Below are 25,648 nucleotides of genomic sequence, written 5' to 3' on the forward strand. Positions count from 1 at the left end.
GTAAGGGGGTTCAGAGGGAAAGGAGGTGGTGAGAACCGGCTTGGCAACTTAAATAATAATTTAATGAACAACTTAACCAAGAACACACAAACATAACCACACACAGGGCAGCTGCCTGTAATTCTCTCTCTCTCTAACTGTCGTCCCTGGCCGCCTTTATCCCTCGCGCGCCCCAACAGGCTGATTGGGGACTGGGCGTGCGTCATTCCAGCCCGGCCCCGCCCTCCTCGGCTCTACAATGTTGTACTCAAAATGTACTTGAAATTTGGGACACAACTTGGTTTGATGTGTTGTGTTAATTTTCTCTAATTTTTTTGGGTGCCACATATATTTTTTATAAAAGTTTAGTGCATTGCATTTTCATTCCAATAAACTCAAACTTCTATAACTTTGTTTTATAATTATCTTAACTGATTTCACTTGCACAATAATCTCCCAAGTGTCTTCTTTAAAAAGAGACCAAAACTAGGTCTCTAGTCCTAAGCATTCAAGAGTAACCACCATTTAAATTTGAAAATGTAATTTTCTGGTAAATGCTAAAAAAGGGGAGTGCCAGTTAAGGGGATAGTATACAGAACATTTGTTATTTTGAAGTCAGAGATGACTTAGAGTAAATAAATGTTGTGCAGTGAGTGAGATGTTCATTTATTAACTGTTCTGGGCTGTGTTTCCCAAAAGTATCGTTAGTGTAAGTTGATCGTAGGTACCATAGGCACCAATGGTCTTTATGAGCAACTTGGGCTAACAATGCTTTTGGTTAACAGCCCTGAGTGATTCCATTCATTCAGTTGAACAATTTATCAGACTGAATCAACATGCAAGTTTGTAAGAGTGAATTATGGCGATGCTATAGAGTAATTTTTTGAATTTGAGTAAATTTACTGGAATTTGTGAAAATTACTATAAGAAGTGTTTTTTGGTATTATTTGGTGGTACATGTTTTTTGGTTGTGTTACATTCAGTTTAGACTGCAAGCTCACAAAAACTTTAGATTAGCATGGTCTGAAGATGATCTGAGCAAAATTTTGTAAAAATTTGATTATCGCTGTAGGAGTTAGAAATAGTAGGTTTTCAATTAAATTAATAATGGATGACAGGAAGTTTTGCCGACCATGAGAAATGTGGTATTGTTGAACTTGGCTTGAATCAAGGAATCTATCAAGACCAGTGTCATAACAATAGGTTAAAACTATCAAAAGTTTCTAGAATTTTTATATATTTTGTTATATTTTATGACCACAAGCTAGCACTGTCATGAAAATTGTTGAGCACCTTCAGGGGATTTTTGCCGATGACACATGCTGAGTTGCGTAATGATATGCCAATGCATTTGTGAAATGCAGCATTTTACAACAAAATTCTAAATCGCCGATGCCCAAAATGGCCGCCATAGGCAAAATTGGTATCATTCGACATGGTATGCCCCACAGAATCTAAAGAGTCTTGTGATTTTAGGACAAACCGTTAAGAAGTCATAAGTAAAATTAGCAATTTATTTGTTGTATCTCGTAACCAATAGGTGGCGCTGTTCCGAAACTATTCAGGTACCATTAGATCATGGTTGTCATAACACGCTAAAGCATTGTGGAGATATTGGCTAACAAATGATTTGGAGTGCTCGTTGTCAAATTTCTTCGCAAGTTATTTGAGAACGGTTTGGTCTTTCAAAAATATTTGAACAACTTTTTGTCAGCATGGTTTAAAGATTATCCGAGCCAAATTTGTTGAAAATCGGACCAACTGTCTAGGAGGAGTTTGAAAAAATAGGTTTTCAATTAAAGTAATAATAGTTGACAGGAAGTTTGGCCAACCATGACAAATGTGGTATTGTTAAACTTGGCTTAACCCAAGGATTCTATCAAGACCAGAGTTATTAGCATTTTTATATATTTTTGACCACAAGTTGGTGCTGTCCTGAAACCTAGTGAGCACATTCAGGGCATTTTACCGATGACACATACCAAGTTTCGTAACAACACGCCAATGTGTTTGTAAAATACAGCATTTTACAACAAAATTCAACAAGGGATGCCCCACAGAATCTAAAGAGTCCAATTTTGTGATTTTAGGACAAACTGTTCAGAAGTTCTAAGCAAAAATAGCAATTTTTTATATCTCCTGACCCATAGGGGGCACTGGGCCAAAACTGTGCTGCAGGTCACCTCAGGGCATGATGGCTATGACATAATTAAAACTTTACCACTCGTATACACAGTCAGTTAATTTAAAATAGCCATCTTTCAGTTTACACCCTGTTTTCACTGGACCATTTAGCTGTGAGCTCAAAGCTGGAATAGCTCTGTACAACAAACAGGGCATCCCTCCATTGGTGTGCGTCATGTTGGACTCTTCCACTGGAGAAAGCATCATAGATTATAATGGAAGAGTTGCTTTTGATGTGATGTGTCGCGCCGCTCCTGCCAGATTCTTTTTAGGGTTACCAACCATCCCGTGTAATGAAGAATCGTTGCGTATTTAATGAAGCAGACTTGTATTTCGTATTAAATCCATATAATTAATGTCAGGTTTACACAAAATTATCCATACTGACAGCTCTGGAGTCTCTCGAGCCGTTCAGACGAATTTGCGATTTGCAGGCAGGCGCTGTATGTGTATGTGAGAGGTAAAAGTAATGAATGTGCGAGTACTGTGTGTGTGTGTGGGTGGGTGGGTGTCTGTGTGTGTGTGAGAGAGAGAGAAAGCTAAAAAGTGTTAAATGTGTGTGGAAAATTGCTGGACACCTGATCAGTGATCGAAAAACATATTGCTGGTCATCGTACTACAAGAAATAAAAAGCATTATTTATGAATGTTTACTCCTTGTTTCATATGGAAATTATGGCATGTATATCAAATAATTCAATCAAACAATAGCATTGATACACTCAAAATGTTTTAGCCTATGCATATGCATTTAAATTTCATAACAAGTGTGTAATTTTTAACAAAATTAAAATAATAAAACTGAAAATATTTAGTTTTATTTTTTTATTTTGTTAAAGATTACTCAATTTAATATATATGAAAATGTAAATGTGTAAAAAAAAAAAAAAGTTTCTGTGTGTACAGGTTTAACATATTTACTTATTCTGTCCCTTAGCAGTTTTGTTGAGTTTATGGTTCACACTGAACATTTAAATGTTTTAAAATGTATAAATATGTATGTATAAAGTTAAAAAAAAAAAAAAAAAAAAACATTTGTTCATTTAAACCAAAGGAAATTAAATGAACAAACTTTTTTTTTACTCCAAAAATATTTTCAAGATGTACGTGTTTCAATTTCATAAAAAAAAAAAAAATCTATCAAATTGAAATTAGTAATCTTTAAAAGATTAAGGGAAAAGAAATCTTAGATTATTTTAAGTTTTACTAATATCATTTTGTCAAAGATCACACAATTCAGTCTTTTTTTTTTTTTTTTTTCTTGTTTTGATTGTTGGTCATAATGAACCCAAGAGATCTTACAGTAAAAGGAAGAACTTAAAAAAAAAAAAAAAAAAAAAAAAACATTCTCAAACTGTGTGACCGCGACTTTAAAGTCACATAGTAGCCATCCAACACCAATGTCAATTTTCATTTAATCATTTATTTAATATGTATATTATATGTATATATTATAGGCATTATATTAAATGTCAGGATTCTCGTGGATCCTTAAAAAGTCTTAATGTCTTCAATTCAGTTTTCTAAAAATGAAGGTCATAAAAAGACAAATATCTTAAATGGTATAACAAAAGTCTTAATTATCGTTTGCAGAGGTCTTTAATTTGGGGACGGAAAGACAGGAGTCATGATAAAGCATAATATAATTATTAAACTGTAAAAGGCTGCGATTTAACTAAATAAATACTAAGTCTGTGTGTGCTGCAGGTTTTGATGTGAGGATGCGGCACTGTTGCATATTCTCCAAGCACGCGGTTGGCTCATGATTCTGTGTTTCAGAGCGGTTCACAGTTAGTGTTTACGCACATTTACGACACTTTTGATGAATTGCTGCTCATATTTTTTATATGACAATGTTTACTTTATAGTGTTTATATTGTAGCACTGCAGATGATTCTAAGAGTGAATATTTTATTTCCTTTATCCGTTTTAGTGAGCAGCTGGGAGCACAGACATTTCAATATAAGAGTCCTCTGTGTGGTTTGTAGTTAAAAGTCCCTCACTATATACCAAATAGATTTTCTGGTTACTATTGGGATTTTGGTTATGCTGAATCTGAACTAAATCTGGGATTTCATTCAGGCACATGAAACCACTTTTGCATATTTTCTATACTTTCTCATCCGCTGTTCAGCGTTACTATATTTCTTTCTTGTTCGTCCCCATCACAGATATCCAGCTGTATCACAGTGAAACTCTAGAGCTGATGCTGCGCCGCTGGTCTAAGCTAGAGAAAGACTTCAAGATGAAGAACGGACGCTACAATATCAGCAAGATTCCTGATATTTATGACTGCATCAAATATGATGTACAGCACAACAGCTCATTAAAGCTTGACAACACCATGGAGATATACCGGCTGTCTAAAGCTCTGGCCGACATAGTTATTCCCCAGGTGCCTTTTTCTTGATTTTGTTATTTGTAGTCAAAAAGAAATAAATCTAATACAGAGAGCTGCCTTTACTAGGTTTTTGCCCTTACAGTACATGCAGACCATGACAGAATCTGCAGCCTTTTTTGCATTTTCTGCACTGAAAATCTGCATAATAATGTTGAATATTGTTGTCAGATACCAAAATTTAAGTCATTGAAACTGATACCAGTGAAATGTCATTTTTTTTAATACCAATTTTTATACCACAACAAAACTTACACTAATTAATGTCTTTATTAAGTAAACACTGTTACAAGTTCTCAAGCAATTATTCATGAAATGTAAACAAATAATAAGAAAAGAAACAAATACAAGCAATATAGCTAATAAAGACAATAGAAAAATATATCTGCAAGCAGCCATTATGGGGCCAAGCCCCTCTAAATATTTTTTGAGGAGAGGGTGCAAGTTTTGTTGTTGTTAGTGACATTTGCTCAGATAAGTTGATCATCTGTATCCATGGTTACACCGGTACTCCTCAAACCATCTGATTCATCTGCGCAGGAGAGCAGAGCCAAAGCCCAACTGACGTAATTACCATATCAGTGTTCCTCCACAAGTAACTTGCAGTTCTATGCTTAAACCGCTAGAGGGCCAAAAGTTACATAGTGTAGCTTTAATATGATACAGAATAGTCTATTTTGCCCCAAATGTTTGTGTGCTGTGCATTTTTATGCTCGTTAGTTGATCCCGTCATTTTTCTCGCTTTATCTGTATTTAAATTAGTTGCGAGTTGAGTGTCTCATTCGCTGCACGTGAGGAGCGCTATTTGAATGATGCGCGGAGCTGCCGCCTATGTAGAGCGTTCCAAATCGGTCTCTTATGAGGCATCATTTCAGTAAGGATGCTTCCAAAGAAGACAGCTGCCTAAGTTTTGGAATAGACCCAACGTGTCCTCTGTATGATGAGACTCCAACCTCTCAGCTAATTCCTTGAAGGGGATCCACTTAAAGTTAATAAACCATCTTTTGCCATTTTCACATTATCGTCTAGATTTCAAAAATGTTATGTTTTAGAATGTTTTGGAGTAAGACAAAGCAACTAATCCTACAAAGCATCACAGCATTCATATTCTAATACATATGCTAATACATAATGGTGTTTGTGTTGTTTTCCCACCAAAAATGTCACCACCTTGATGATGTCATTAAGAAACTGACTTTTGTTATTTATATAGATATTACAAAAGACTAACATAAGTATGGTAATTAATATTTGAGGACTGAAATTTCTGATATGGTGGGGGAAAAAAACTATACATTGATTAACAATTAAAACCGTATTCCAATGAACACTTGCTTTAAAAAAAAAAAAAAAAAATGTAAAAAGTAAAATAAAAAGCAACATAAACCAAAGGAGTTTGAATTATTTTGTTAATCCCTATTATTCTCTTAATTTTGCTATGTTGTGAAAGAGGTAAAAAATTGTTAATTTGTTAAAAAAAATTGTTAATAATTGTAATAAATAGCTTCTACTCAGATATGTACATATTTATATATATATATATATATATATATATATATATATATATATATATATATATATTAGCTTTACTTAATTTTCATTGCATACAACACAAAATATAAATTTTAAGGTAAAATTAGTTACATAAAGTAAATTAATAATCGCGAGTTCCTTGAACTTCTTTAGCTTACAAATCCCTAAAATTAAGATTGGTAACATGGTCAAATGTATTACACTCTTATTGATTGCCCATAGCACTATCAAATTAGCCAAAATATTTTATAACCAAAAACATTAGGAATGGGGAAAATTTAGAACTACAGGAATTACTGTAATTCTAGTTCTGTGGAAATCTGTGGGCCTGCTCATAAGACAAAACTTGTATTTAATATGAGAATAAAGAAAATATGTTGGGCATGGTTATAAAATTGTATTAATATTTTTGGACATAATTGCTCTTATTTGCTCTTGTCAGGAATATGGTATTTCTCAAGCAGAAAAACTGGACATTGCCAAAGGATACTGTACACCTCTGATTCGTAAGATACGCTCTGATCTGCAGAGAACACAAGATGACGACACAGTTAATAAACTACACCCAGTGTAAGACACATTCCATTCCAGTGCTTTAGAATTGTCTGCATTTTGTAGATAAAAGAAGGACTAGCCAAGCATGTATGTAAGCTAAACTAGCTAAGTGCCCTCTGCATGTTAATGTAAAAATTTTCTGTGAATATTTCATGTTTTTGGACTTAAATAGTAAGTCTAGTTGATTTTTCTGTGTACAGATATTCTAGGGGAGTGATGTCACCAGAACGGCATGTGCGGACAAGACTTTACTTCACCAGTGAAAGTCACGTTCACTCCCTGCTGTCAATCTTGCGTTATGGAGCACTCTGTGATGTATGCCCTAAAAATAATTCATTTAAATATACTGGCTTTTTTTGTGAAGGAAAGCTGAATTCTGTTTAGCCTGAAGGACTCCATTGGCTTCACTGTATTCTCAGGAGGCCAAAGATGAGCAGTGGAAGAGAGCCATGGACTACCTGAAGATAGTCAGTGAGCTGAACTACATGACACAGATAGTCATCATGCTCTACGAAGACCCTAATAAGGTACCAGGACATCAACACACATGAAGTACTGTTTTAATAACAGAAATCAGAGGTAAAACACTGTTGAAAGAGCTTTTGTTTATCTGTGTTTTGATACCCAGTAAGTGATACGCAGCCAGTAAAGATTTAAGTCATTATGCAGTACCTTTCAAATTCTGTAACATTAAGAAAAAATGAACATGCTTATCTTGTAATTTAAGAAGTATTTCTTTTTTAAAAGGCTTTGCCAGGCATTCAGAAATATGCCCTGGTCAAGCTCATGCGCTTTATAATTTTTTTTTTATTTAATTTTTTTTTACTTATTACAAAATGATTTACACAATAGGATAAAATTAACAGAATGGGAATAAAGAGCTAAAGTTAACCATTGCTCAGTGAGGGATTGAGAGTGTGAGTACACAAGGGGGTCCACTTAAAGTTAATAAACCATCTTTTGCCATTTTCACATTATTGTCTAGATTTCTAAAAATGTTGTTTTAGAATGTTTTGGAGTAAGACAAAGCAACTAATCCTACAAAGCATCACAGCATTCATATGCTAATACATATGCTAATACATAATGGTGTTTCTGTTGTTTTCGCACCAAAAATGTCACCACCTCGATGATGTCATTAAGAAACTGGCTTTTGTTATTTATATAGATATTACAAAAGACTAACAGTATGGAAATTAATATTTGAGGACTGAAATTTCTGATATGGTGGGGAAAAAACTATACATTGATTAACAATTAAAACCGTATTCAATGAACACTTGCTTTAAAAAAATAAATTAAAAAAATACAAATACAAATAATAATTGATTTGATAAAGGAAAAAATAAAGAAACACTTGGAATATTATTTCCTAATAATTTGCCAGTTTTTTTTTTTTTTCAAAAGTAAAAATGGCAACATAAACTCAAACCAAAGGAGTTTGAATTATTTTGTTAATCCCTATGTTCTCTTAATTTTGATATGTTGTGAAAGTAAATACACTAAAAAAAAAAAAAAGTATTTTTTTTTTATTTGTAGGCTCAACAACCATAACATATAAAAATAAATAGCTTCTACTCAGATATGTACATATTTATAATTTATTTTAGCTTTAATTCATTTTCATTGCATACAACACAAAATATACATTTTAAGGTCAAATTAGAGTTACATAAAGTAAATTAATAATTGTGAGTTCCTTGAACTTCTTTAGCTTATAAATCACTAAAATTAAGATTTTAAGTTCTACTTACTCAAACAATCAAGCACAGAACTGAGGTTGTGGGGAATACCCATAAGCTTGAATAATTTAAGCTCGTTTGTTTGGTCAAAAGGAACTTATGTGGGCATTTAATTAGTTGTTATTAAGAATTCTTAGAGATTTTAGTTATTTTTAGTATTATTGATGTTGTTTTACTGTAAATAGTTTTTTTTCCCTGTAAAGTTACCATTAAGGCAGTCACATACCAGACGAGAAGCACCACGCACCATCGTGGCTAGCACATGGCACAGGTATCAAACACAGGGCACCTCGATGCGGTTCAGGTGGCAGACAGTACACACAAAAGTTACCAAGGTTGTTCCCTACTTCAATAATGAACAAGGCTAAAGTAAATAAAATAATGATTTGGGTGGAATTTAATGGAAAATATGCGAGTTGCACTCAGTGGCATGGCAGAAATTTGAGCAGCCTCTGGAGTCGTAGCTAGGCGCCGCAGACAGATGCCGAGCAGCGACGGCGGTGTGTGTACCTTCATTGAAAACAGTTGTTTCAAATTTTAGAACGTACCATGTCATCCACCAGACTCTTCCGTTGTGTTGACCCCCTTAAGGGTGATTAGTGTTCCATAAGTGGTCAGCTTGGCTACTGTTCAATCCATGTACTTTTACCTTGCGCATTGGAATATGCATAGCGGAAGTGCAGCTTTATGTACACTTGTTTGAGGAATTAAATGTAATGCCTGACTTCATTTATTATTTTCTTTAGAGCCAAGTAAATTAAGTAGAACCAGTGATATAAATGTACATTTAAATACAACTTGCTATTTGTTGCTAAATTTTATTTGCATGACAAACTTTAAGTAAATAAAGTTGAACCGATTCATTTGTGTATATGTAGCAAAGGTTTTGTAGTTGTGCTGACATAAAACATTGAATTTACTTAAGCATGATGTAAAAATATTTATATATATATATATATATATATATATATACAGGTGCATCTCAATAAATTAGAATGTCGTGGAAAAGTTCATTTATTTCAGTAATTCAACTCAAATTGTGAAACTCGTGTATTAAATAAATTCAGTGCACACAGACTGAAGTAGTTTAAGTCTTTGGTTCTTTTAATTGTGATGATTTTGGCTCACATTTAACAAAAACCCAGCAATTCACTATCTCAAAAAATTAGAATACATCATAAGACCAATAAAAAAAAACATTTTTAGTGAATTGTTGGCCTTCTGGAAAGTATGTTCATTTACTGTATATGTACTCAATACTTGGTAGGGGCTCCTTTTTGCTTTAATTACTGCCTCAATTCGGCGTGGCATGGAGGTGATCAGTTTGTGGCACTGCTGAGGTGGTATGGAAGCCCAGGTTTCTTTGACAGTGGCCTTCAGCTCATCTGCATTTTCTGGTCTCTTGTTTCTCATTTTCCTCTTGACAATACCCCATAGATTCTCTATGGGGTTCAGGTCTGGTGAGTTTGCTGGCCAGTCAAGCACACCAACACCATGGTCATTTAACCAACTTTTGGTGCTTTTGGCAGTGTGAGCAGGTGCCAAATCCTGCTGGAAAATGAAATCAGCATCTTTAAAAAGCTGGTCAGCAGAAGGAAGCATGAAGTGCTCCAAAATTTCTTGGTAAACGGGTGCAGTGACAAAAAACACAATGGACCAACACCAGCAGATGACATTGCACCCCAAATCATCACAGACTGTGGAAACTTAACACTGGACTTCAAGCAACTTGGGCTATGAGCTTCTCCACCCTTCCTCCAGACTCTAGGACCTTGGTTTCCAAATGAAATACAAAACTTGCTCTCATCTGAAAAGATGACTTTGGACCACTGGGCAACAGTCCAGTTCTTCTTCTCCTTAGCCCAGGTAAGATGCCTCTGACGTTGTCTGTGGTTCAGGAGCGGCTTAACAAGAGGAATACAACAACTGTAGCCAAATTCCTTGACACGTCTGTGTGTGGTGGCTCTTGATGCCTTGACCCCAGCCTCAGTCCATTCCTTGTGAAGTTCACCCAAATTTTTGAATCAATTTTGCTTGACAATCCTCATAAGGCTGCAGTTCTCTCAGTTGGTTGTGCATCTTTTCCTTCCACACTTTTTCCTTCCACTCAACTTTCTGTTAACATGCTTGGATACAGCACTCTGTGAACAGCCAGCTTCTTTGGCAATGAATGTTTGTGGCTTACCCTCCTTGTGAAGGGTGTCAATGATTGTCTTCTGGACAACTGTCAGATCAGCAGTCTTCCCCATGATTGTGTAGCCTAGTGAACCAAACTGAGAGACCATTTTGAAGGCTCAGGAAATCTTTGCAGGTGTTTTGAGTTGATTAGCTGATTGGCATGTCACCATATTCTAATTTTTTGAGATAGTGAATTGGTGGGTTTTTGTTAAATGTGAGCCAAAATCATCACAATTAAAAGAACCAAAGACTTAAACTACTTCAGTCTGTGTGCATTGAATTTATTTAATACACGAGTTTCACAATTTGAGTTGAATTACTGAAATAAATGAACTTTTCCATGACATTCTAATTTATTGAGATGCACCTGTATATATATATATATATATATATATATATATATATATATATATATATATTAGAGCCTGACCGATATGGGATCTTTGAGACCGATACCGATATGGTGGCCGATATATTTAATTTTTGAGTTGGAATGAAAACAGACCTTTTCTATGTGTATTTTTCACTGATTTTGCACCGATATGACTATGCAAAGGTACTCAGAAGGCTGCTTTCTTAAATATTTTGATCAAAGAATATTTGACATTATTATTATACATTGTCAACAAATTCTAGAAATGAACACTGAGAAAATAAAGAATAAATAAAAATACAATAAATAGCTTAATAAACATCAGTACTATATGTTTAGTATAAGTCAATTGCTGACCATTTAAATAAATAATAAATAAAAATAAAACAAATAGCTAAAAAAAACATCAGTACTGTTTAGTATCAGTCAAATGCTGACCGTTTAAATAAAGAATAAATAAAAATAAAATAAATAGCTAAATAAACATCAGTACTGTATGTTTAATATCAGTCAAATGCTGACCATTAAAATAAAGAATAAATAAAAATAAATATAAAACAAATAGTTAAATAAACATCAGTACTGTTTAGTATCAGTCAAATGCTGACCATTAAAATAAAGAATAAATAAAAATACAATAAATAGCTAAATAAACATCAGTACTGTATGTTTAGTATAAGTCAATTGCTGACCATTTAAATAAAGAATACATAAAAATAAAACAAATAGCTAAATAAACATAAGTACTGTTTAGTATCAGTCAAATGCTGACCGTTTAATTAAAGAATAAATAAAAATAAAATAAATAGCTAAATATACATCAGTATTGTATGTTTAGTATCAGTCAAATGCTGACCATTTAAATAAAGAATAAATAAAAAATAAAATAAATAGCTAAATAAACATCAGTACTGTTTAGTATCAGTCAAATGCTGACTATATTAATACTGCCGAGGCAATATAAACAGATAAGCAGCGGCGTTACACCGTTTTCTTCAGGGGAAGTTCAGGGGAAACTTTCAACGGTGGAAAGCCAGACTTCTAAATATTACATTTTATAAATGCAACAACTGGAATTGTTCGGTTGATGGGGGTACCAAACTGTGAACCCTGAACAAAACAGTTTCGTGAATACATGTTTACTCATTAGCTTCCACTCAACTGACAACAATGAAAGTAGCTACGTGATTAGCTAGTTCGCTATAAGCTCGTCACGGAGAGTAAAAGACGGACGTTGTTTATTTTACTTTCCAGCATTGTGTAGGTTCTACTGGTTGTTTAGATCAGTTTTACTATCAGAAATAATTTTTTCTTTAGTTATTAATTAATATTTAAATTAAATAATCTAACTCATTAAAACCTCACACGGCGCACCATTAAATGTAGTGCGCCACGTTCAGGAGCAGGTTTGGTTATTAGCAATAATTAATAATTATTAAAATCAATAGAACATTGATGAGAATCAATGTTAGCTTTTTTAATCCTTTAAATCAAGATAATCATTCATTATTAACATTGATGAAACATTGATTAAAATTAACACTAGCTTATTGATCATTCAAATTCAACAATCATCAAAGATAATTATCAGTTATCAAAAAGCAATAGAATATTAATAAGGATTAATATATCGCCGGGGCACCACCCTGGAATCAGGGACTAATAACCAGATAGAATAACAGTCTCAGTATTAGATTGTTCTCTTAGGAAAATCGACATCTGAAGAATATCGATTTTCGGAAAAAAAACAATGAAGGCTTGAATCCGAGCACTGACATCCCGTCAGCATTTGACACAGGTGTATGCAAAACAAACCAAAACACTTCTCTTTGAAATATAACAAAGTTTATTTATGCAGTAATGTCAATTAATAATCAATACAATGCAGTCAATAAACTTCCGACTTACAACTACAAACTAAACAGTGACATGATTAGATATGGTAACCAAAATAAGCCTATAACACATGAGAGGAAGGTGTGTGTGAATGTGTGTGTGTGTGTGTGTGTGTGTGTGTGTGTGTAAGGTGTAACGTGCACAGAATGGCGGACCTGACTCTCGTGGAGAGTACGTCACGCAAGATTTCCGGCCAGAGAATATGGCCGCGAATGTGGGCGGAGAGAAGCCTGTAAATGGCGTCTGCCCGTTTACCGCGTCTCCGCTTGTACGATAACTTAGGGATGAAGCTGAGCTTTATCACGAAGTTATCTACTAGCCAAAAGTGTGTGTGAGAATGTTTGTGAGGGGTCTCGTGTGTGTGTGTGTGTGTGTGTGTGTGTGTGGTTAGTACGAGAGAGAGAGAGATTAAAGTGGCGGCACCAAAGCCAGTTTCGCGATCGTGGGAGAGAAAGCAGCTGTTAGTATATCACTCAGAGACGCGGTGGACGGCTCGTTAACTGTCCCGCGGTCTTTGGTTCTTTAATGGATAAACTCAGTGTGCCGGTCTCACCCGCGGTGCCGGAAATACACAGCAGATCTCATTCTTGATAACAGTACATTACATTAATACCTTGAGTATTATTAGCAGCAATGAGCGGACTCGGCGGTCCGTAAACTGTACAAGCAATAACTTTGATACACAAAAATAACACACTATAATATTCTATCTCTGCCCAGACGTAAACCTCTTACTTGAATCGTATGAGCATGCAGATGAATGTGTGTTCATCCATCCTTTAACACTGACTCGATTCCTCGAGGCTCGGGTGATGACGGGAGGCCATTTCCTCGCTCTGTCGGCGGGCGGTACGGCTGCTGTTTCTCGGCGGGCTGGCGGAGAAATCAGCGACATCGACTTGATTGACGATGGAAGAGAAATCTTTTATCTCTTCACTTCTGCAGGCAAACGGATGAAGATGCGGATTGCTCAGCAGTCTCCTTCGGATTCGTTAGAGTGTTCGGTGGAACACAGAGTAATCTCAACTCGTCCAGCGAGATGGAGATTGTATGGCCACAGTTTCAAGTCGGATGTTACTTCCTTGTGCCACGAGGCTACACCTGAGAGCAGCGATGAGCTGCGTCTACACACGGCGACAAAATGTTGCTGGAAGCAAATCCCGGAAGCATCTCAGAGTTATTTCTACTCCCGATGACGTCATGGTTGAGGGGCATTCTGTTGTGTGCCTCATCCAATAGGAGTTGAGAGTTTGAACCTTTAGTGAGCAAGGCTTCGTGGGATTTGTAGTCTGTTTTGGACTCCCTTTGTTTGATTTTGGTGCGGTTTTTATCAGTAAGATTTATGACTTGTGTGTGGGCCTCAGTTAGGTTTTACGACTGTGTTAGGCCTGCCTTTGTCTTCTATCTGAATACATGAGGCCCAACAATTGTGTCTCACCAACTAGGTAACAACATAGCATGAAATCAACACTCATCAGACACAATCCACCACTGCACCGTTGTCTGCTGAGCTGCAAAAAGATGCTCTGATGTTTACTTTTCAATCTGCTACATTACTTAGTGCACTGACAAACTATACAGTGCATCCGGAAAGTATTCACAGCGCTTCACTTTTTCCACATTTTGTTATGTTACAGCATTATTCCAAAATGGATTAAATTCATTATTTTCCTCAAAATTCTACAAACAATACCCCATAATGACAACGTGAAAGAAGTTTGTTTGAAATCTTTGCAGATTTATTAAAAATAAAAAACGAAATAAAATCACATGTACATAAGTATTCACAGCCTTTGCTCAATACTTTGTTGAAGCACCTTTGGCACCAATTACAGCCTCAAGTCTTTTTGAGTATGATGCTACAAGCTTGGCACACCTATTTTTGGGCAGTTTCTCCCATTCTTCTTTGCAGGATCTCTCAAGCTCCATCAGGTTGGATAGGGAGCGTCGGTGCACAGCCATTTTCAGATCTCTCCAGAGATGTTCAAACGAGTTCAAGTCTGGGCTCTGGCTGGGCCACTCAAGGACATTCACAGAGTTGTCCCGTAGCCACTCCTTTGTTATCTTGGCTGTGTGCTTGGGGTCGTTGTCCTGTTGGAAGATGAACCTTCACCCCAGTCTGAGGTCCAAAGTGCTCTGGAGCAGGTTTTCATCAAGGATGTCTCTGTACATTGCTGCATTCATCTTTCCCTCGATCCTGACTAGTCTCCCAGTTCCTGCAGCTGAAAAACATCCCCACAGCATGATGCTGCCACCACCATGCTTCACTCTAGGGATGGTATTGGCCAGGTGATGAGCGGTGCCTGGTTTCCTCCAGGCATGACGCTTGCCATTCAGGCCAAAGAGTTCAATCTTTGTTTCTCATGGTCTGAGAGTCCTTCAGGTGCCTTTTGGCAAACTCCAGGCGGGCTGTCATGTGCCTTTTACTGAGGAGTGGCTTCCGTCTGGCCACTCTACCATACAGGCCTGATTGGTGGAGTGCTGCAGAGATGGTTGTTCTTCTGGAAGGTTCTCCTCTCTCCACAGAGAAATGCTGGAGCTCTGTCAAAGTGACCATCGGGTTCTTGGTCACCTCCCAGACTAAGGCCCTTCTTCCCCGATTGCTCAGTTTGGCCAGGCGGCCAGCTCTAGGAAGAGTCCTGGTGGTTCCAAACTTCTTCCATTTATGGATGATGGAGGCCACTATGCTCATTGGGACCTTCAATGCTGCAGAAATGTTTCTGTACCCTTCCCCAGATCTGTGTCTCGATACAATCCTGTCTCGGAGGTCTACAGACAATTCCTTGGACTTCATGGCTTGGTCTGTGCACTGACATGCACTGTTAACTGTGGGACCTTATATAGACAGGTGTGCCTTTCCAAATCATGTCCAATCAACTGAATTTACCACAGGTGGACTCCAATCAAGTTGTAGAAACATCTCAAGGATGATCAATGGAAACAGGATGCACCTGAGCTCAATTTTGTGTGTCATGGCAAAGGCTGTGAATACTTATGTACATGTGATTTGTTTCATGTTTTTATTTTTAATAAATTTGCAAAGATTTTAAACAAACCTCTTTCACGTTCTCATTATGGGGTATTGTTTGTAGAATTTTTAGAAAAATAATGAATTTAATCCATTATGGAATAAGGCTGTAACATAACAAAATGTGGAAAAAAGTGAAGCGCTGTGAATACTTTCCGGATGCACTATAGCTGGCTAACAGCAAAAAGACATGAGTGACATGGTTGTCAGGGACAAGGTTAATGTTATATTAGTTATATTGAAAAGGGAAAATTATGGGGTCATTGTTTATTAAGTTTCCAGTATGTATTTAACAGACAAGTTATCAACTTGTGGTAGCTTGTGGTAGCTGATCATGGGGCAGTGGTAGCTCAGTGGTTAAGGCTCTGGGTTACTGATCAGAAGGTCGGGGGTTCAAGCCCCAGCACTGCCAAGATGCCACTGTTGGGCCCTTGAGCAAGGCCCTTGACCCTATCTGCTCCAGGGGCACCATATCATGGCTGACCCTGCACTCTGACCCCAGCCTAGCTGGGATATGTGAAAAAGAAGAATTTCACTGTATATGTGCAAATGTATAATGTGTGATGAATAAAGAAAATTAATTATAATTATTATTATAATTATTATTAATTATAATTATTAACTTACTGTGATGACACCGCTGAACTCTGCCCTGTCTGCAGAGCCACCGTCGGCTCAAATCTGTAAACAGTGGAGTCGGAGCGTGCTCTGCTGGTCAAACTACGCTATGACACCAATTCTAAAGCATTGTTTTCTGCATTATATGTTCTGAAAAAAAGTTTTCATATCAGTGCATATCGGTAAAACATACGCAGATACCGATATATCAGTGAAAGGCTAATATCGGCCGATAATATCGGTCGGGCACTAATATATATATAGTGCCTTGCAAAAGTATTCAGACCCCTGACCAATTATCTCATATTACTGAATTGCAAATGGTGCATTGAAATTTCATTCCGATTGATATTTTATTTTAAAACACTGAAACTAAAAATCAATTATTGTAAGGTGACATTGGTTTTATGTTTGGAAATATATATATATATATATATATATATATATATAAAAAGAAAAACTTAAATATCTTGCTTGCAAGTATTCAACCCCTGTGCTGTGGAAGCTGCTGGGTTACACCAGGTTATACAAAAATATTGGTATTTTAAGGAAATTGGTATGTTAATTCATCAAAGTGGCATTCAGCTGATCACAGAGTATAGTCAGCACATTACTGATGTAAAAAACAGCACCATCACTATTTGAAAAAAGTCATTTTTGATCAAATCTACACAGACCCTATTTCCAGCAGCCATCACTCCAACACCTTATCCTTGAGTAATCATGCTAAATTGCTAATTCGGTTCTAGAAAATGACTTGCCATTATATCAAACACTGTTGAAAGCTATTTGGTTTGTTAAATGAAGCTTAACGTTGTCTTTGTGTTTGTTTTTGAGTTGCCACAGTATGCTATAGACTGGTCTGTCTTAAGGTCAATATTAGGTCGAAAATGGCAAAAAAGAAACAGCTTTCTCTAGAAACTCGTCAGTCAATCATTGTTTTGAGGAATGAACGCTATACTATGCTTGAAATTGCCACAAAAAAAATTAAGATTTCATACAAAGGTGTACACTACAGTCTTCAAAGACAAAGGACAACTGGCTCTAACAAGGACAGAAAGAGATGTGGAAGGCAAGATGTACAACTAAACAAGAGGATAAGTACATCAGAGTCTCTAGTTTGAGAAATAGATGCCTCATATGTCCTCAGCTGACAGCTTCATTGAAATCTACATGCTCAACACCAGTTTCATGTACAACAGTAAAGAGAAGACTCAGGGGTGCATGCCTTATGGGAAGAATTGCAAAGAAAAAGCCACTTTTGAAACAGAAAACCAAAAAGAAAAGGTTAGAGTGGGCAAAGAAACAGACATTGGACAACAGATTTGGAAAAGTGTGTTATGGATCTTAACCCCATTGAGCTTTTGTAGGATCAGCTAGACTGTAAGGTATGTGAGAAGTGCCCGACAAGACAGCCACATTTATGGCAAGTGCTACAGGAAGCATGGGGTGAAATGTCACCTGAGTATCTGGACAAACTGACAGCTAGAATGCCAAGTATCTACAAAGCTGTCATTGCTGCACGTGGAGGATTTTGTTTGATGAGAACTCTTTGAAGTAGTTTAAATTTTTTTTCAAATTGTAATAGTAATTTTTCACATTATTAATGTCCTGACTATACATTGTGATCAGTTGAATGGCACTTTGGTGAATAAAAGTACCAATTTCTTTCTATATGAGCAAAATCTGTACATTATTCCAAACCCTTGGCTGCCAGTGTATAAATACATATTTATCCATCCATCCATTTTTTTACACTTATCCGGGTCGCGGGGGCAGCAGTTTGAGCAGGGATACCCAGACCTCCCTCTCTCCAGCCACTTCAGCCAGCTCTCCTGGGAGGATACCGAGGCGTTCCCAGGCCAGCCTAGAGATATAATCTCTCCAGCTTGTCCTGGGTCTGCCCCTCCCGGATGGACATGCCCGGAATGCCTGTACAGGGAAAGTGTCCGGGGTGCATCCTAGAAAGATGTCAGAACCACCTCAACTGGTCCTTTCGATGCGGAGGAGCAGCGGCTCTACTTTGAGCCCTTCCCGAATGTCTGAGCTCCTTAACCTATCTCTAAGGCTGAGGTCAGACACACTACGAAGGAAACTAATTTCCACTGCTTGTATCTGCGATCTCATAATTTCGGTCACTACCCAAAGCTTGTGACCATAGGTGAGGGTAGGAACATGGATTGACTGGTAATTCGAGAGCCTTGCCTTCAGGCTCAGCTCTCTCTTCACCACGATTGACCAGTACAATGCCTGCATAACTGCTGATGCTGCACCGATCCATCTGTCGATCTCACGCTCCATTCCCCCATCACTCGTGAATAAGACCCCGAGATACTTAAACTCCTCCACCTGGGACAGCCACTCATCTCCAACCTGAAGAGGACACTGTACCCTTTTCCATCAGAGGACCATGGACTCGGACTTGGAGGTGCTGATCCTCATTCCTGCTGCTTCTCACTCTGCAAACCATACCAATAAACACTGGAGGTCACTACCCGATGAAGCCAACAGGACAACATCATCTGCAAAAAGCAGGGATGCAATCCTGAGGTCACCCAATTGGAACCCTCCACCCCTTGGCTGTGCCTAGAAATGTGGCTCTGTCTATAAAAGTTATGAACAGAAACAGTGACAAGGGGCAACCCTGGCGGAGTCCAACATTCACTGAGAACAAGTTTGACTTACTACCGGAAATGCGAACCAAACTCTTGCTCTGTTCATAAAGGGACCGTATGTCTCGTAGCAGTGAGCCCGATACCCTGTACTCCCGAAGCACCCCACACAGAATTCCTCTCGGGACACGGTCGTATGTCTTTTCCATTGTCCACAAAACACATGTAGACTGGTTTGGCAAACTCCCATGATCCCTCCAGTATTCTCGAGAGGGTAAAAAGTTGGTCCAGTGTTCCATACCCAGGACGGAATCCGCATGGTTCCTCCTTAATCCAAGGTTCAACCACCAGCCGAACCCTCCTTTCCAGCACCCAAGCATAGGCTTTTATGGTGAGGCTGAGGAGTGTGATCCTCCTAAATTTGGGGCACATCCTCCTGTCCCGTTTCTTAAAAATAGGGACCACCTCCCCAGTTTGCCAATCCAAGGGTACCAAACCCCCTATTCGACGCAGTGTTGAAAAGGTGTGTCAACCAAGACAACCCAACAACATCCAGAGCCTTCAGATATTCCGGGCAAATCTCATCCCCCTGCCACCGAGGAGCTTGGCCCGCCGGTACCCGTCAGCTGCTTCAGGAGTTCCAAAAGCTAACTAAGCTTGGAAGGCCTCCTTCAGCTTGACCGGCCCCTTTACCACTGGTGTCCACCACTGGGTTTGGGGGTTGCCGCCACGACAGGCCCAGACAAACTCAGCAATGGAGGCCCGGAACATGGCCCTTTCAGATTCAATGTCCCCAGTCTCCCTCGGCCTGCAAGAGAATTTCTTCTGGAGGTGCAAGTTGAAGATCTCCCGGACATGGGCTTCTGCCAAATGTTCCCAGCAAACCCTCACTATACGTTAGGGTTTCCCAGGTCTGCTCGGCATCTTCCCTGCCATCTGATCAAACTCACCACCAGGTAGTGATCAGTTGACAGCTCAGCTCCTCTATTCACCCGAGTGTCCAAGACATATGGTCACAGGTCGGATGATACGATTACAGAATTGATCATCGACCTGCGGCCTAGGGTGTCCGGGTGCCAAGTGCACTTATGGGCACCCTTATGCTCAAACATGGTTTTTGTTATGGACAAACTGTGATTAGCAAAGAAGTCCAATAACAAAACACCACTCTGGTTCAGATCGGACGGGCTGTTCCTCCCAATCGCACCCCAGACAACATATCCTGGTGGCCAAATGTTTGGAATAATGTACAGATTTTGCTGTAATGGAAAGAAATTGGTACTTTTATTCACCAAAGTGGCATTCAACTGATCACAATGTATAGTCAGGACATTAATAACGTGACAAATTACTATTACAATTTGAAAAAAATTTTCAGAACTTCTTAAACTACTTCAAAGTGTTCTCTTCAAAAAATCCTCCATGTGCAGCAATGACAGCTTTGCACATTCTTGGCATTCTAGCTGTCAGTTTGTCCAGATACTCAGGTGACATTTCACACCATGCTTCCTGTAGCACATGCCATAGATGTAGTTGTCTTGTCACTTCTCACGCACATTACAGTCTAGCTGATCCCACAAAAGCTAATTGGGTTAAGATCCATAACACTCTTTTCCAATTATCTGTTGTCCAATGTCTGTTTCTTTGCCCACTCTAACCTTTTCTTTTTGTTTTTCTGTTTCAAAAGTGGCTTTTTCTTTGAAATTCTTCCCATAAGGCCTGCACCCCTGAGTCTTCTCTTTACTGTTGTACATGAAACTGGTGTTGAGCGGGTAGAATTCAATGAAGCTGTCAGCTGTGGACATGTGAGGCATCTATTTCTCAAACTAGAGACTCTAATGTACTTATCCTCTTGTTTAGTTGTACACCTGGCCTTCCACATCTCTTTCTGTCCTTGTTAGAGCCAGTTGTCCTTTGTCTTTGAAGACTGTAGTGTGCACCTTTGTATGTAATCTTCAGTTTTTTGGCAATTTCAAGCATAGTATAGCCTTCATTCCTCAAAACAATGATTGACTGACGAGGTTCTAGAGAAAGCTGTTTCTTTTTTGCCATTTTTGACCTAATATTAACCTTAAGACAGACCAGTCTATTGCATACTGTGGCAACTCAAAAACAAGCACAAAGACAAAGTCAAGCTTCATTTATTGATCCAAATAGCTTTCAGTAGTGTTTGTTATAATGGCAAGTGATTTTCTAGTACCAAATTAGCAATTTAGCATGAATTACTCAAGGATAAGGTGTTGGAATGATGGCTGCTGGGAATGGGGGCTGTGTAGATTTGATCAAAAATGACTTTTTTCAAATAGTGATGGTGCTGTTTTTTAAATCAGTAATGTCCTGACTATACTTTGTGATCAGTTGAATGCCACTTTGGTGAATTAAAGTACCAATTTCCTTCCAAAACAGCAAAATCTGTACATTATTAATTTATTATTCATTATTCATTCATTGAGGCACCCAAACACCTCTACCACGGTAAGGTGGCGATTCACAGAGGATATGTATATATAGTGCGCTCCAAAGACAGGCTTACACACACAGACAACTAAATAAAGACCATTGTACGAGAGCAGATGGAGGCGTCCGACCACACCATACCGGCACTTAAATGAACATATTATGGGCTGCCCTGTGAGTGTGCACAATGATTGGCTAAACAAAAGATCTGACTACGGCCCGTGGACATCTTTTTTCCACTGTTTACGGAGCCTAGGACTGCTACTGAGACAAACCGTTTCATGGCACCTATTTCAAATATGTCAGACAGTTAATAAGGACGTTTTCTGCATGTCATTTAATTAAAAAAAACACCTTTAATAGCTGCTTTGTCATTGTAGGATCCTTCATCAGAGGACCGCTTCCATGTGGAGCTGCACTTCAGTCCAGGGGCTAAAGGCTGTGAGGAGGATAAAAACCTGCCTTCTGGATTTGGTTACAGACCAGCTTCCAGAGAGGTTAGACATGATGGATGTCTTCAGTACTACAAAAATCATTAACATTTTGAAAGACCTTGTGACATGGTTTGACGAGTGCAGTTTTCTTTCCTGTGTTGACAATTTTTTGTTGAATTATTTTCTAAAAAAAGTGGATGTTAGGCAGGACATATCAAAGGGCATATCCTTTGAAACAGTCAATAACATTTACTTTATGTGCTTACTATTGTTAATCAGTAGCAGGTGGTGTTAGGGGGAGGGACATTCTCATTCCAGAGAGCATTTGATAAGACAAAAATCTTGATACACCCCTGAGTGCAAGGTGATGTTATCAATATTTTTGGTCTGTTATCCCAGAAGGGAAAACTGTATCTGCTAAAGGTTAAAGTTGTCACCTTTTAGAAATACACTAGAATATAGATGAACTCAAGCTAACATGCAAAACTTGGATTTCATGGGCTCTGTATTTAAATTAAGCTGTTTGTTTTCTCTTTTTGGGGTTGGAAGGTATTTGAAAATTAGCACGTTGAAAGTTACTATTTATGTGCTTATAAATCTTTTCCATTGTAGTATTTTCTAAAAGTTGTGACTTTTAATTTGAGACTGAAATATTTTGAAATGCACTTGTCTTAGAATGAAGGCTCCAAGAAGAAATCCCAGAATGACAGTGATGAGGAGTCCAGCGGTCCTAAACGTGACGAGCCAGATCGAGCCCTTATGATGTTCCGCCCCATGGTGTCAGATCCCATCTACATCCACAGGAAGTCCCCTCTTCCCCGCTCCAAAAAGATTGGCTCTGTGGAAGTAAGTGATGATTTGTTGTCATAATAACACTGCTGATCTTTTGTTTTCAGTACGGGTCTACTTACAGTTTTGTTCCAAACTATCCAGTGATTCCCACATTATTTGAGCTGTATATGTAGTGTTTGTTCTAGTTTTAGGATGTTACGCCTGTTTTGTGATGAAAGCTCTTGTAGAAATATAGAAGCTTACCTTTATCAAGCACACTCATGAACAATGTTCCCTCTATATTTTTTTCTTGTTGACCTATTTTTATTTTGTTCTTGTTTACCTATTTTTTACTGTATGTGTTTCTCAATTAAGTTAACATTGCCTCAAGTTATTACATTTTTCAGGTAAACATTCATAATAATAAAACGCTATAAACTAAGATCATAGTAATTAAACAAAGACATTAATTAAGAGTGATTTGTTTTATTTTTTGTTTTAATATTGTTGTTTGATTAGTATTAACAACATAATAGACAGCACCAGATCTATAAGGGTGGTTACACTGCATAGTGTAATGCGCAGATCTGATATTTTGACACGTATTTTATTTTTTTATTTTTTTGCACCTGTTTGCATGCAAGACAACCAACTGCTTTTACATTAACCCATCCCACGATGGGAATTATGACCATGAAGCTCAATGGACTGTTCCTGCGCACAGCCACATTAATGAATTTACCAAGTGTTCTCACGCATCACGTTAAATTTGGTAATGCGTCCTTTCACAAATTAATCAGTGCTGTGTATTTCCACTGTGTTTCTGAGATATCACAGCTTCAGCTCTATACTCAAAAAAATTCTTTAGCTCCGATTAACTAAATCTATGGTTTGCCTACACACTTTAGTGTCTGCCATCTGTAGATTTTGTTTGCATCTGCTTGGCTTAGAGGGAACATTGGTCATGAATTGAGGAGTTAATTTTACCTTGCTTTGTCACATTGCTCATGACGTGAATAGGCCTATGTTTATATTTTCTAGTTTCATTATATAGCATTATAATATATGTACGGTATCACAAACTGATTCCGAATAGGAGAAATATAGTTCATGTTGCTTTTATGAAAATGTCATACAACTTTAGTGTTTTAAGTGTTGTAGGATTCTTTGAAGTGTAATAATAGTGATGATTTAGTCATCAAAGTTTAAACGTTCATGATATTCTTTCTATTTCATATGCTTATATTTCTAGTTATTCAACGCGGTGCATTCTCTCTGCAATTTGTTGTAGATTAGTCCAATAAAATTCCATTATCTGTATGTTTCTAAACATACATTTTCCCTTCTAATGCCATTTCATACCACAGTAATACACTAAACAATCAAATAATCACAGCCCATGTTTGGGAGGAATTTATTTTCATGTGGACCCTGTTCAAACTACAGCTATCATGAAAGGTATAATTCACCCAAAAATGAAAATGGTCATCATTTACTCACCCTCATGTCATTCCAAACCCATATGATTTTATTTCTTTTGAAGAACACAAAATTATGTATGTTAAAGAATGTCATATTTAAATTCAGAAGACTTGGAATATTTACATTTACATTTATGCATTTGGCAGACGCTTTTATCCAAAGCGACTTACAGTGTACTTATTACAGGGACAGTCCCCCTGGAGCAACCTGGAGTTAAGTGCCTTGCTCAAGGACACAATGGTGGTGGCTGTGGGGATTGAACCGGCAGCCTTCTGATTACCAGTTATGTGCTTTAGTCCACTACGCCACCACCACACTGGAATATGACACACCGGTCACATTGACTACTTTATAAAAGTTTTTGGTGCTGCTTTTTTTAGCTTTAAAGTGAGTCACTATCCACTGCTATTGTATGAAAATCAGCGATCCAGACATTCTTTAAAAGTATATCCTTTTGTGTTCTGCAGAAGAATGAAAGTCATGGAATTGGAAAAACATTGAGTCAATAACAACAGAATTTTAAGTTTTTTGGGTGAACTACAGTTGAAGTAAGAAGTTTACATACACCTTAGCCAAATACATTTAAACTCAGTTTTTCACAATTCCTGACATTTAATCGTAGAAAACTTTTCCCTGTTTTAGGCCAGTGAGGATCACTACTTTATTTTAAAAATGTGAAATGTCAGAATAATAGTAGAGAGAATGATTTATTTCAGCTTTTATTTCTTTCATCACATTCCCAGTGGGTCAGAAGTTTACATGCACTTGGTTAGTATTTGGTAGCAATGCCTTTAAATTGTTTAACTTGGGTCTAATAAGTTGTTGGAATTTTGGCCCATTCCTCCTGACAGAACTGGTGTAACTGAGTCAGGTTTGTAGGCCTCCTTGCTCGCATATGCTTTTTCAGTTCTGCCCACAAATTTTCTATCGGATTGAGGTCAGGGCTTTGTGATGGCCACTCCAATACCTTGACTTTGTTGTCCTTAAGCCATTTTGCCACAACTTTGGAGGTATGCTTGGGGTCATTGTCCATTTGGAAGACCCATTTGCGACCAAGCTTTAACTTCATGGCTGATGTCTTGAGATGTTGCTTCAATATATCCACATCATTTTTCCTTCCTCATGACGCCATCTATGTTGTGAAGTGCACCAATTCCTCCTGCAGCAAAGCACCCCCACAACATGATGCTGCGACCCCCATGCTTCACGTTTGGGATGGTGTTCTTCGGCTTGCAAGCCTCACCCTTTTTTCTCCAAACATAACGATAGTCATTATGGCCAAACTGTTCAATTTTTGTTTCATCAGACCAGAGGACATTTCTCCAAAAAGTAAGATCTTTGTCCCCATGTACACTTGCAAACTGTAGTCTGGCTTTTTTATGGAGATTTTTTTGAGCAGATGCTTCTTC

At 37.7% G+C, this 25,648-nt stretch overlaps 1 protein-coding gene across 5 annotated transcripts in view; it reads left to right on the forward strand.

Moving 5' to 3' along the window:
- The window catches only part of ppip5k2 (diphosphoinositol pentakisphosphate kinase 2), a 236,972-nt gene that overhangs the window by 156,328 nt on the left and 54,996 nt on the right, over positions 1 to 25,648 (forward strand). For all 5 annotated transcript variants that reach the window (XM_051683227.1, XM_051683228.1, XM_051683230.1 and 2 more), the window contains exons 19-24: positions 4,334 to 4,557; positions 6,536 to 6,663; positions 6,849 to 6,963; positions 7,068 to 7,175; positions 21,933 to 22,049; positions 22,662 to 22,832. In XM_051683227.1, the coding sequence (XP_051539187.1) occupies positions 4,334 to 4,557; positions 6,536 to 6,663; positions 6,849 to 6,963; positions 7,068 to 7,175; positions 21,933 to 22,049; positions 22,662 to 22,832 (863 nt within the window). The remainder of the gene's footprint in view (positions 1 to 4,333; positions 4,558 to 6,535; positions 6,664 to 6,848; positions 6,964 to 7,067; positions 7,176 to 21,932; positions 22,050 to 22,661; positions 22,833 to 25,648) is intronic.

This window comes from Myxocyprinus asiaticus, chromosome 42, assembly GCF_019703515.2.
Source record: "Myxocyprinus asiaticus isolate MX2 ecotype Aquarium Trade chromosome 42, UBuf_Myxa_2, whole genome shotgun sequence".
In the NCBI taxonomy this organism is placed as follows: domain Eukaryota; kingdom Metazoa; phylum Chordata; class Actinopteri; order Cypriniformes; family Catostomidae; genus Myxocyprinus; species Myxocyprinus asiaticus.